At 41.8% G+C, this 14,115-nt stretch overlaps 1 protein-coding gene across 1 annotated transcript in view; it reads right to left on the reverse strand.

The window, feature by feature from the left end:
- Positions 1 to 258: 258 nt before the first annotated feature.
- The window catches only part of SYT1 (synaptotagmin 1), a 399,219-nt gene continuing 385,362 nt past the window's right edge, over positions 259 to 14,115 (reverse strand). Inside the window, exons 14-15 of the mRNA XM_040981245.1 lie at positions 10,049 to 10,182; positions 259 to 3,333 (exon numbers count right to left, since the gene is read on the reverse strand). Coding sequence (XP_040837179.1) covers positions 3,127 to 3,333; positions 10,049 to 10,182 — 341 coding nt within the window. The 3' untranslated portion in view covers positions 259 to 3,126. The remainder of the gene's footprint in view (positions 3,334 to 10,048; positions 10,183 to 14,115) is intronic.

Genomic DNA, 14,115 nt, shown 5'->3' on the forward strand with positions numbered 1-14,115 from the left:
ATGAACTGATCACAAACAGAAACAGCGAAACACACAGCTGTCTGTGACCAGGCACACTGGACGGGAGTGACCACAGACTCCGTTCCAGGCTTTGTTTTCTCTGCAGCCACTCTGGGTCCAGAAATGTGACTCAGGGTCTGGTATCGGGAACAAGTTTTATGTAAGTATCACTACATGCAACAGTCTCCACCCCACCCCCAAATCAACAGGTCACTCCTGAGCCAACAAAGAAAAGGGCTGAAAGGCAGCAACATCAACAGGAAATAAAACATTTTAATTGAATATCCATGTAATATGTTAAGTAATTTTTAACAACAATCAGAAAATCACTGTGGAATTCACTACACAAGGAGAAACAAAATTGAAACCACTTCATCAAAAATTGAACATAAAGTACAGCTAAAGGGGTTGGCTCGTGGGCCACGAGCCATATGGCAGAAAACACCCCAACATTGCTACGAGATACAGAGAAAATCCACACATAGAAACACTCAAGCAGGCAATAGATATACACAAAGGCAACTAGGATCTCTCTAGAGCATCAGAATCTAATACTTTACACAGCTTTGTCAGGAAGGTACAAGTGGCTTATCTGAGAATGCGTCTTGGTCATCAAGCAGGTTTGGTCACTGACTAGTGACCAGCTAGTTCTATGGTGATTGTTCCATGTCTGGCAGTGTTATAAGAGAATGCATTAGTAGTACTGTAATGCAAGAAATGATGGATGGCAGCATGAACCTGCTTGTTTTAAAGTGTTGCTTCTAAATAAAGGGTTGTTTCATTGTAAACAACTTAAAGCTGGATAGAGTGACATTAAATGTCATTTTCTAGTATTTGAGGAATTTTCAAAAGTCGGTCAATTCTACCTCTTTGGTTGGGTTTGGTCCTTTGTATTGGAGTCACATTTGAATTTCCTGTTCACCGGAATGTTTTGTCTCAAGTTATGACTTGTGACTTTTTTCTGTTATCTGTGTGTTGTTTTTGTCTTTTGAGGAGTATGGGTCATTGACAGAAGGGGGTGGTTTTCTTTGATCTTTTGTGTCTGTCCTCCCAGTCCTAAACAGTTTGCTGTGACTGGGCTGAGAGGTGAAAGGGCTTGCCTCTTTGATGAGAAAGAATAATGACAAGAATTCTAGTCTTGTTGGGAAACAGCCAACCCCACGTTCAAAGCCTTCTGTCAGTCCTTTTTGAGTTCTCTTGAATTTTCCAAAAATAAACATGATATAATATTCTAAGGGCCAGATATGAGGTCAAGGCTTGGTTTCCCTCCATTTTGCTTTAGCCTTTTTGAACATGAACTTTGACATCAGAGCCTCACTCCTCTGTGTGACTTGAAGGTTCATGTGGGTCACAGAAGAGAGTGAGATAAAAGATTAAATGCCATCTAAGATAATAGGCTGCCCTTCCATGGAGGGGTTTGTGTGCCATAGCGGATGAAAAAAATATGAAGTATTGCACAGTGCTTGACAAAATGCTGTGTGTCCCACCCCATTCTATGCCTCTTTCTTGTCCTATGCATAGCTTTTCTGTTGCAAATTGGTCCTTTGTAATGAGAACTGTTTGTGCTACACACACCTTGGGCAGTGCAGTAGAGGGAATGGCAGTATTGTTACAATATCACTAAGGAATAAATTGAGTGCTATCCACTGAGGAAACTACGTGTCTAAGCACACAGGGCAGTCACAGTGTTACACAGAGCAGTCCTTTAAGACTTTATGGAATGACTAGTAGCTTTGTAATAGTGCCATTTACTACAGAATAACATTGAAAACATTGAAAAATGCCTCCTAAATCAAGCATCTAGTATACATAAGAGGTTGCTTCAGTTTGCTAGAACTTGTTCTTGGTTTTGTTTCACCTTGGTTAAAGGACAAATTAAAACATATGTAAGTAAAAAGAGTATATAAAAAAGACCACTAGCTGTCTGTTTTGGCTTAATTGAAGTGCATTCAGGACTATGGCTAAATTTATTTTTTCATCTTTAGATGGGATTACAATACTGTCTGTTTACCACAAAGTAGCTTTGTGTAATAAGCACAGATTGCTGTGTTAAAAATATTCTGCATTCCTTCTAGTCAGGTTTTGCGTAATAAAATATTTTTGTTACAAAGTCTAATGTGCAAATTTTTTTGGAATTATTATAGGAGTGAAATCCGGAGCAGAACTCACAGGATGCACATTTTGTATAAAGGTGATAATGGAGAGCTACTTTTTTTTTTTCTTTATGATAGGCAACATTTCAGAAATGCTGACTTCTCTTTTTAGCTTCTTTCCCTCCACCCCCATCCATCGACTCCCCCCTAAAAATGCACCCACACACACATACACACTGAACACTGTAGAGTGTCACTATAGATGCAGCAATGCGAGCCCACTGACTCCTGTCCAGTGGCTTCCTCAAATGGCAGAGTGAAGCTGGGGTTTGAGCTTTACAAGACAGGTACAAACAGATGCTACTCTGCTTTGTGGCTATGCTTCCTTGAGCTCAGCTAGGCTGCTGCTGAGACCATGCTGTTTTGCCTGTGAAGAGATTCTACAAAATTGGATTTATCCACCCGGTTATGTGGTATAAGCAGATCTTGGTACTCAGATGACTCAATAGAAAGCTTGGATTTAAGTTGTCCTTTAAGATGTCCTGTTAACTGTACTAGTGCCTTACAAGTTGATATTTTTGCTGGAATGCAGACGATACTATATTTACCATATAATATATTATCAGCTCTCCTATATCTCAGTCAATATACATAGTTTAAAATAGAACATCTTATTAAAAACATCTAGATATACACAGATTAGGAAACGCTTACAACATACAAATACACAAACTAGAAATGAATCTTTAGCATACTGGTATATACAACAGTGTGATACAATAAATAACTTCCATCATGCTCTATCTACACATCATATTGCTTAAAAGAAGATTAGATTTGGAGGGCGGTGATATGATGAAGGGTTTAGGGGCTCTCTACACTGAAATTTGTGCAAATTAAAACAGGATTGAAGTACCACTGAATTGTGTTAGGAATGCATGGCTGTGGAAATGAAAGGACCCCTATTACTGAGGTATTTACAGATACTGGCTAAAGAGCACTATGTGGGCAAATGCAGAAAGGCTTCTTTCCTCTACTTCTTGACGGCCAGCATGGCATCCACCTCCTCCTCCACCTGTAGGGTGTGCCACTGGGCGATGGGTCGCCTGGGGTTGGCCAGCATGTCTGACCAGTGTCGCAGCTCCGCGCCGGTGCTGTTGTAGCCCACAAACACTTTGCCGATGGCATCGTTCTTGCCAATCTTGTCATAGTCCAAAACAGTCACCACCACTTGCACTTTCTGAAAGAAGATACACAATAACTATGAATCGTCCACACCGAGAGAAAAAGCCCTGTTAGAGTAATTCCTTAAGATCAAAAGGACTGGAGATGAGAGTCGATCCTCAGTCACCAGAGCGAGGATAAAAATGACTAGAACAGCAACACTTGAATCCAGGAGCTAGGGTTGCCACCTGTGGCAATGCTGGCATTCCATATTGATTCCTGGTTGCTCCACTTTCTTTTTCTTATATTTCAAGATTTAATTATTTTTATTTGAAAGTCAGATTTTACAGAGAGAGAGACACAGAAAGAGGTCTTCCATCTACTGGTTTACTTCCCAAATGGCTATAACAGCCAGAACTGGGCCAATCTGAAGCTGGGAGCCAAGAGCTTCTTTTGTGTCTCCTCTGTGGGTACAGGAGCCCAAGGACACGGACCACCCTCTGTAACCTTCACAGACACAAGCAGGGAGCTATATCAAAAATGGAGCAGTTTGGGCCCGGCGTGGTGGCACAAGTGGTTAAGGTCCTCGCCTTGCACGCCCGGGATCCCATATGGGCGCCGGTTCTAATCCCAGCAGCCCCGCTTCCCTTCCAGCTCCCTGCCTGTGGCCCGGGAAAGCAGCAGAGGACAGCCCAAAGCTTTGGGACCCTGTACCCGCGTGGGAGACCCAGAAGAGGCTCCTGGCTTCGGATCGGCATAGTATCAGCCCGTTGCGGCTCACTTGGGGAGTGAATCTTCAGATGGAAGATCTTCCTCTCTGTCTCTCCTCTCTGTATATCCGCCTTTCCAATAAAAAATAATAAAAATAAATCTTTAAAAAAAAAATGGAGCAGTTTGAATTCTAACTGGCATCCGTATGAGGTGTTGGCACTGTAGGCAGAGGATTAACCTGTTAGGCTGCCAGACTGTACTTTCAATTCATTTCTCTGCTAATACATCTGGCAAAGCAGTAGAAGATGTCCCGAATGCTTGGACCTCTGCCACCCAGCCAGGAGATATAGACAGAGTTCTTGAATCCTGGCTCTGGCTGTCCCAGCCCTGGCCATAGTGGCCATTTGTGGACTGAACAAGCAGATGGAACCTGTCTCTCTTTCCTTCTCTTTATGTGTAACTCTGCCTTTCAAATAAATATTTCAAAAATAGAAAACTTGAGTCTAGCCTTAATTTATCCATTGCTACCACACCATCGTCACTGTCATTATCCTATTGTGTGCTTTGCATTAGTTGAAGTCTTGCATATGAACTAGTTCTGTCTTCCCAGTAGATCCTATCAACATTGTTGTTACACAAGAAAGGCTGATTGGCACTCAGAGATGTTACGTAACCCATCTGAGATAGTAGAAGAAATGAGTGGTTTTGTTTCTGGAGCTTATGCTCTAAACCATCAGGCCACACCACCTGGGCCAGCTTCTGATACTCCTTAGCTGCACTCATTGCGGTGAGCTAACCAGCAACAGTCTGGCATTAGTGCTCAGGCCATTCATTCTCTTTTTGGTTACATTTCCCAAAGCAACCACATGCTGCACTCCCATTTCAGCAGGGGAACAACAAGTATTTTTCAGAAAATTAATATGGAAATCCAGACAGCTTTACAATGAGAAAGTGTGCCACTATATTGAAAATATTTGGAAAGTAGCAACTAAATATTGTTTTCTTATTCGTGTGGTCTGTCAATTAGCATTTACTAATTGCTGCGTATGTGACATTGATGTTAAATGGAAATAACCTTGTAGAGCACATAGGATTTACCTCAATGATTCCCTCAGATTGTGAGGACTTATTAACAATGTGGGATATTTTGGTTTTTTCTTAAGATTTATCTATCTATTCGGAAGGCCAAGTGATTGAGAGAGGGAAATATACACACAGATAGATCTTCCTTCTGCTGGTTCACACCCAAAATCTACATAAGGGCCAGGCTAGGCCACACTGAAGCGTGGAGCCCAGGGTTCCATCCAGTTCTCCCATGTGAGTACAGGGGACAGAGAACCGAGGCCGTGCTCCACTTCCTTCCCAAGCACACCAGCAAGGAGCTGGATCAGAAGTACAACAACCAAGATGAACTGGCTCCCGTATGGGATGCTGGCATCACAGCCCATAGCACAATATGCTGTGCCACAGCACTGGCCCCACAACCGACTATTTTAAATGGACTGAACTGATATAAGCAAACCCAAATCATCATAACATGTAAGATACGTTTTTGGGGTGATACGGTGACTCAACAGGCTAATCCTCCTCCTTGTGGTGCTGGGATCCCACATTGGCACTGGTTCACTGCCCAGCTATTCTACTTCTGATCCAGCTCTCTGCTAATGTCCTGGGAAAGCAGCAGAGGATGGTTCAACTGGTTGGAACCCTGCACCCATATGGGAGACCCTGAAGAAGCTCCTGGTTCTTAGCTTCAGCTCAGCTCTGCTCTGGCCTTTTGGGGAGTGAACCAGTGGATAGAAAACCTCTCTGTCTCTCTCCTCTCTGTAACTCTGCCTTTAGAATAAAAATCATTTTTTTTTCTAAAGAAAGAAACAGTTTTTCAAAGCAAATTTTAGTTCTGTTTTCTAAGTGACGAATGCTTCCTCAGAGCATATGAGGGCACCCATCTAGAAACTAAGAGTTTAAAGTAAAGTACAATGCAAAATATTTTGTGACCAGAGTTAAATGTAGCAGAAAATGTAATTATGAGAGCCAGGGCCAGATGCAGGTGCGGTGGAGTGATAACCCTCCAGTGGACGGTGGGCTCAGAGGATTGATTTATTGTGCCAAAGTCCTGAGAGACATCACTAATCTACAGCTTGAGAACAGAGAAGGACTTTTCAAACTGCAACCAGGGATGCAGAAAGCAACACTTTGACAGAAAAGGACACAAGCTTTCGTTGTGTGGTCTTGGAGTGACTTGGTTGTTGAATTACCTAGCCACTGGATGGTATCTGGAACCAGAAGCAAGGTTATGTCTCAGAACTTTTCCAACCTCAATTCATCAGGGTTTCATCACAAGGCAAGGAGGGGGGAGGGAAGTGGTGGGCACAAAGACAGAGAAGAGTGTTGGGATGTGGGGTGACTTTTGGTTATTCCACTTAGAAATGAATTGATCAGTAGCATTCAAGACAAAAGATCCTGGTGGTGGCTGTGGGTTCATTATGCTAGTTGCATTTATAGCTTACTTTTATATTTTATGGGGAAAAAGAGCAGAGAGGTAAAATTTTTCTTGCCTTGTTGGAAAGTATATTTTGCTGCTCTTATAGTCTATTTCATAGAGATGAGAAAGACTGAAGGGCAGATATTCATATCAGCTCCACATATGGGAATCCTACACCCCTCTTCTTGCATGTGAAACACTCAGCTATTTCCTCTAGAGATATGCAAAGACTAGGAAAGAAGCATGGTGGAAAAAAAATAACAATATGATAGAGGAAAAGGAACAAATTGACTCCAGAAGCAGAGGGAGGATCCACTGCAAGGAGTGCTCATTATTTCTGTGCCTAACACTCTATATCCAGCTCAGGTTTCTCTGTCTTGACAAAATGCTATCTCTTCCAAAATGCTGCCCCAGAAACCCAGCGTGTGCCTTGTTTTTAATGTGCTTCACTCGCAAAACATGCACATTTTCTGCAATCTGTTGTTGAAAAGCACCCCCTCCAAGCTATAAGAATTATAGCTCAAAAGAGAAGGCTCAACACCATAATCTGTATTGTTTTGTGGAATTATTCAGGAAATGTTATTTCCAGAGGAGTAGAATTTTAGAACTCAAAAGAGTTCAGTGGGCGCATATTACAAAATCAGTTGTTGTTGGAGAAAATTGATGTCTTGAGAATTTTCCAAGTAAATCCAAAGCAGTAAACTCTTTGATTCAGTGATTATCAACAGGAAGTTGGCATTGTCAGCAATGCCATTTACCTATGCAACAGCTGTTGAAGGTAAGTATGCCAAATTGCCACATGTGAAAATACATGTGAGGAAGTTACATAAAAACCATGAACCAGGGCCCGGCGCAGTGGCGCAGTGGTTAAGGTCCTCGCCTTGCACGCCCGGGATCCCATATGGGCGCCGGTTCTAATCCCGGCAGCCCCGCTTCCCTTCTAGCTCCCTGCCTGTGGCCCGGGAAAGCAGCAGAGGACGGCCCAAAGCTTTGGGACCCTGCACCCGCGTGGGAGACCCGGAAGAGGCTCCGTTGCACTCACTTGGGGAGTGAATCATCGGATGGAAGATCTTCCTCTCTGTCTCTCCTCTCTGTATATCCGCCTTTCCAATAAAAAAATAATAATAATAATAAAAAAATCTTTAAAAAAACCATGAACCAGAGGCTGGCCATGTCATATGGTAGGTTGATCAGCTGCCTGCTAATGCTAGCATCCCATAAAGGTGCTGGTTCAAGCCCCAGCTACTTCATTTCTAATCTAACTCCCTGCTAATTTACCTGGAAAGCAGTGGATGGCTCAAGTGCTTAAGACCCTGTACCCCCACGGGAGACTCAGAAGTTCCTTGTTCCTGGCTTCTGCCTGGCCCAGCCCTGGCTGGTAAGACTATTTAGGGAGTAAAGAGTGAATGCAAGAGCTCATTGGTATCCTCTTTCTGTGTAACTCTGCCTTTCAAATAAGTAAAATGCATTTTTAAAACCAAGCAAAAATCATCAATGTGAAGATAGTGGGGGATATTGGTTAGTTTTAGTCATTTTAAACTGTCCTATATGATGCAGTAGCTACTAACAGGTGACATATAGAAAATTAGTTTAAACAATAAATTTTTTGAAAGTCAGAGTTAACCAGAGAGAGAAAGAGAGAAATCTCCCATTTGCTGCTTCACTTCTCAACTGGCCACAGTGGTGGCCAGGGCTATGCTAGGTCAAAGCCAGTCTCAGGCTGAAGCCAAGAGACTGGAGTTCCACCCGTGTCTCCCATGTGGGGGCCAGGGCCTCAACAACTTGAGTCTTCTGTTGCCTCCCAGGCTCTTTAGCACATGGCTAGATTGGGAGTGCAGACACTGGGACTGAAATAGGCACTCTAATTTGGGATGCCAGTGTAGCAAGTTGCAGATTAACCTGATGGGCACAACACTGCCTCCCCGACTCTGCAACAAGCAGTTTGAATTGAATTTTAAACTGAGGATAACTCAGGTTCCCTGGTCACACTGGTGACAGGTGCCCATTAGCCACCTGTAGCTACCACATTGGAGAGCGAAGATTGTAAAACGTTTTCTTCACCACAAAGAATTGCCTTGAACAGTGCTAATTTTTATGTCGAGTTAACCTTATTTTGAGATTTTTTTTCTAATAAACTGTTAATTGAAAAGAGAAATGACATTAGCATTATGAAAATGGCAATGATGGGAACCACTTATTAAACTTCTGTGGGCTGGTGCTGTTCCAGTTTCTCTTATATGCAGATTCTCAGGTTGCCATGGTTCTATTATCAGGCCTATTTTATATGTCAAGAACTAAGCCTCATTTTCTTTCTCTCTCTCTCACATGGTTATTATAAGGATTAAGTGAAATTATGTATATAAAGTGCTTAACTTGAATCTAGGCACATAATAACTATAGGATATATTTAGCTATGAGCTTTCTTCAAATAATAAAGGTATTCATAAGAGATGAGATAACAAAAATAAGAGATGTTGTTTGCTTTTTTTGGGCTGTTAGAAGGTTCCTTGCTTTTCTTTTTTTGGTTATTCTATTTCTCTAAGTTAAGGAAAATTCTAAAACTTTGAAAAGGTACACTCAACTCATTAAATAGCATGTAAAAAGCATTTCTTTATACAATTTTACTCTGATTCCCATTAAAATTTAGCAATAAATAGCTCATAGTTACTGGATATAAACTTTCAGTTTTAATTTTTTATGAAGATGAATGAGAAGATTAATTTTTTAAAAAAATCCATAAATAATGAGATCACACGCTGTCATTATGTCCATCTGTGCGTCATATTCTGAACATGTTAACCACAGAATTTTTTTCCTTTGATAATTATTTTTATTTTGATGATTTTTACAGTTAATTAGGGTGATAAGGGTCAAGTGCTATAGGAAGGAGGGTGAGACCATTATTTCCATTTTTTTTCCTTCCTGTATCCAGGGGAAGAGGAGAGATAAGGGGAGAAGCCACAGCCAGCCTCCCCAAAGCCTCTGTACCCTGGGATGGAAGACAGCCACCCCAGGGTCCCCAGGGAACTGCAGAACCTTGTAACAGAATATGTCTTACAATTCTTATTTAGCAAATTAAGGCATCATCTTTATAAAAATACGTATCCACTCCAACACAGATGCACATAGCTGGGTTTCAACAGTTAAATATGCAATTTAGCTGGGCTTTTCTACTGTTAATCAATTGTTAATAAAACCTCAAGATACATTTTTCATACTTCTCTGTTTTTGGCTCTAAAGCTGTGATAAGGAGAATTCCTTACTCGCCTGTGACTACACAGTGAGAGCTCAGTTTCTTCTGGCCTTTCAACCTTTGTCAGTGCCCTTGTTGAATGAGCAGAGCCACTGGTTTTCTTTTCCCGACTTTTGTTTCTGTCCCCCCAGAGCACCGGGTGTTTTTGGCTGATGATTCAGCACATCCTGTGCTGTGCATTTCGTGTCCTTCTTGGGGTCAGTCAAGCATCAAATGGGCATGGAAAGACGATGGCAGTTCTAAGGAAGGCCTGTGTACTGATCATTTGCACGATCTGTGTATAATTTATGTGGTCTGAAGGAATGAAATTGAATAGGAAGACAAAATTAGGTTTGACATTACCTGGATTTGTTCGAAAGGTACTTCAAAGCTGAAGGACTCGTTGTAGTAGGGGTTAAGAGTGTTCTTCTTAATTGTTGTCTTTTTCTTCTTCAGCCTCTTGCCGTTCTGCATGAGATGGATCTTCACATAGGGATCTAAACCACAGAAAACAAACAGCACGTTAGACTGCAGTCACATCTTGTAGATCACTTTTTAGCTAATAGAAGGATCAAGTGTTTCCAACAGGCCATATGGGTGACAGAAACAATTATTTGAACCATCTCCACTAGCTTCTGGTGTCAGATCAGGAGTTGGGGCCAGGAATTGAACCCAGGCATTTCAAAGTGCAATACTGACATCTCAAACCAGTAGGCTAGATGCCCATCTTATATTGCAACATTTTAGGTAACTTAAGGGCAAGATTTTTCTTGCCACGGTATCTCAGTATTTACAGTTTGATTTAGGAGATGGAGACAGTGGTATCCTGCTAGGCTTGCTCTTTGGAAACAAGTCCTGATGAGTAGCATTTACAGATGTCTGTGGCATAGTATGCTAGCCACAACTGACTTCAAGCCACAGACAGTTTAACAGCTGATTTGCAAAATCCCTGAATGTTTAACAATTGGCTCTTGTGAGCTGGCAAAGGATTTGGCCGTTGCACACCACTGAATGGGCACAAAACTCTTGACAGAGAGGACAAAGGAGCTAGTTCATGCTTTCTTTTATTTACTCAACCCATATTGGTGGAATGCCTGTAATAGGCACCGTGGGGCCCCAGGAATGTAGCGGGGAACACGCAGACCGCACCTGCCTTTATGAGGGAACTCCAGATTTATGGGGCAATAGACAAAAAACCTGTAAAGAAGCAAAATATATCCAAGGGTGCTTTAGAAAGTTTATTCAGGGGCAGGTGTTTGGTGTAGCAGTTCCCATGCTGCCGGGAACTCCCGCATGTTATACTGCAGTTCCTGCATGGCTAACTGCCTGTCTGTGTGCGGTGCCCTGTGGGGAGCTGGTTGGCTTCCTCTTATCCAAAGGAGAGATTTGATTCCTCAGCCCGGCCAGGCCTTGGCTGGGGCAGGCATTTGAGCAGTGAACTGACATTTGGGAAATCTCTCTCTCTCATCGTCTTTCTTTTCTCCTCCCTCCCTCCCTCTCTGTCTTCCAAAGGAGATAAATTTTGAACAATCATAAATGGTTCATGCAAAAATGGAAAGAAAAAAAATCTACATATCACTTGGTTCAAAACTTTTTTTCATAATACACATCTGTGAACCCTTTGATACATGAGGATCCTACATGCACATGGTTTTAAACTTATTTTTGCAACAACATATTCTATTTGTACCAAACTTCTTGAGATTCCCTCAAAAAAATTACATGTTGACAAGAGTCCTGTGGAAGGAAAAAAAACAATGTAGTGAAGGTGTGACAGATATGAGTGGGGAAGGCGCGTGGGAGGGCAGGAATGGAAGTTTGAGATGACTCAGATAAGACCTCGCTCTGGAGTTCACATGTAGGCTGAGATGAAGGGGTGAGGCTTAGGGGAGCCCATTGCTGTGTGTTGGTCTGTGATGTACCTAAACATTCCTGAATGGAAAAAAAAAAAAACAAACAAAACTTCAAATGTTCAAGCAAAACAGCAGCGGCCAGGCAGAGGAATTGGGAAAAGGGCAGAATCTCTAGTCAATTTCTCAAAATCCTTAGTAGACAAAGGTGAAGGTGCAAGGCAGTCGCTGGAGGGCTGATGTTTTTATAACACCTGCTACAAATGAAGGACCATACATGTTAGGTCAGTAACAACCCATGCCTGGAGCTGAAAGGAAAATCTCTCAAGCATTTGTCTGTTTCATATATAACTAATTTGTGTGGAGTGTAGAAAAACACCAGAATCATTATAGCAAAAATGAAAAAAAAAAGTTTAATCATGCAAATTGAACACTCTGAAACTTTTCAGTTTCTCTTCTTTTAGCACATGAGGAGTTGGGGAAGAGAAAAATGCAGATAAAAAAAGGTTGTTTTGATCTCTCCCTCTTCCTATCTCTCAGCAAAACATAACTCCTGAAGGACAAAGAGTGCGCCTGCCTTACTCATTATCTCAGTTTATTGGACAAACGCCTGGTATATCTGCAGTTTTTGTGGAATGAATAAGTCTGGGTCTCCTGACTTCCAGCCCTATCTTCTCATAGCTCTCCCGCTCATATTCCTCAGATATGTGTAATCTGGAGATTTTTAAACTGTTGCATTTAGTTAAGGATAACACCTTTCTGACCCCCGCACGTTGAGGTCTCATACTGATTTTCTTCTTCTTCGTCTTCTTTTTCTTTCTTTTTTTTTTTTTTTTTCATTTTCCTCTAATTTCATCTGTTCCTTGTTAGGCTCATCAGGAACTTTTTCTGATAACGAGACCTTGTTCCTATCTCCCTCACCACTGCTGGAGTCTTCTGGATGGAAATATCCCCACCTCACTATGAGTCCCCTAGCCTTTAAGGGCACACATGTTTTTCAAAACCAAGTTCATCTCTCCCACAAAGTAGGCCTCTCTATATAATTAAATCTGTTCTGTTGTAGGAGCTGTTCCACCAGACAAATGCTTGTTATTTGAGAGTGTCTTGAGGCTTAGAGATCCTGATGATTGCATAATAAGACATGATTTTACAGGAATGATAAAATAGGCTGTAATAAGTCTGTTAGTGTTGGCTTTTCTTGAGTTGGCTGCTGGATGCTGTGCAGGGTGTGCAAACACCCACAAGGGTTTTGGAAACATGTAAATAGTATGGGGAACTATGCAAGTTACATAATTGGACTGCTACCCACAGACACTCTGCTTCTCTGGTTGCATGGACTGATTCTTTGGGAATCGTTACCCTCACTGCCAACCCTTCTTGGACTCCATTTCAACGATCTGTGTTGCTGCTGAAAGTGGCACAAGAGCCGAGATGCTTGACTAGCTTTATTTGATTTATCTTAAAAAACAGTAAAGTCTTTCAAAAAACACTAGTAGAAAGGAAGGTCATTTTTTCTTATGTTTATCTGATAATATGTCAAAAATGATAAACTGGGACTGGAAATGCCTTTCATGACTAACAGAACACCTCAGCTGCCATGAATGCAAATTAATTGCCTCCAGTTGGCTACTCTGCAGGTCCCTCATTGGTTTTAATATTGCAGTGACCCTGTCATCCTTGTCCCACATAATCAGATGCTCTTTCCGTATTCAAAAGAAGAAGGGTCAGAGAGATGTTTCAGCACTGGTTTGGAAGATGGAACAAAAGGCTATAGGTCATGGAATATCGGAAAGTTCTAGAAACTGGAAAAGACAGGGCAGTGATCCCCCTCTAAAGCCTTGACAGAATACAATCCTGACACCTTGAGCTTGGCTCAGGGAAACCTGTGTCCAACTTTCATTTTTTTATTCATTTAAAAATTATTTTTGGCTCAGTGTGGCGGTGTGGTGAGTGAAGTTGCTACCTTTGATGCTGGCATCCCATATGGGTGTCCAGTTTCTGTCCCAGACACTCCACCTCCAAACCGGCTCCCTGCGGATGACCTAGGAAGGGCAGTGGAAGATGGCCCCATGCTTGGGCTGCTGCTACCCTAGTGGGAGACCCAGAGGTCTCCTGGCTTCTAGGAGCTTCTGAAGTTCCTAGCTTCGGCTCTGCTCTGTCCTGGACTTTGTGGCTATTCAGGGGATGAATCTAGCAGATGAAAGGTCTTGGTCTCTCTCTCTCTCATTGTGACTATGACTCTCAAGTAAATAAATCTTTAAAAAATTTTTAAGAAGTTGACTAGTGAAAGTTGGACATATTTATCATGCATAATACAATGTTTTGAAATACAAATACAAGGTGGAATGGTTAAGTCTAGCTTATTAACATAAGTGTTATTATCACGATATTTACCGTGTGTAGTGAAAAGATATGACGTTACCCTCTTAGCAATTCTCAAGAATATGATACTCTGTCATTGAATATTGTCTCCATGTAGTACAATGGCAATCTTGAATTTATTCCTCCTGTCTAAATGGGTCAGACTGCTCTAACCTATAGAACTAAAAGATAATAAAAATATCTTTCTTTAGGCCACCA

The sequence above is a fragment of the Ochotona curzoniae genome, unplaced genomic scaffold (assembly GCF_017591425.1).
Source record: "Ochotona curzoniae isolate NIBS_2020 unplaced genomic scaffold, NIBS_Ocur_1.0 contig_1014, whole genome shotgun sequence".
NCBI lineage: Eukaryota > Metazoa > Chordata > Mammalia > Lagomorpha > Ochotonidae > Ochotona > Ochotona curzoniae.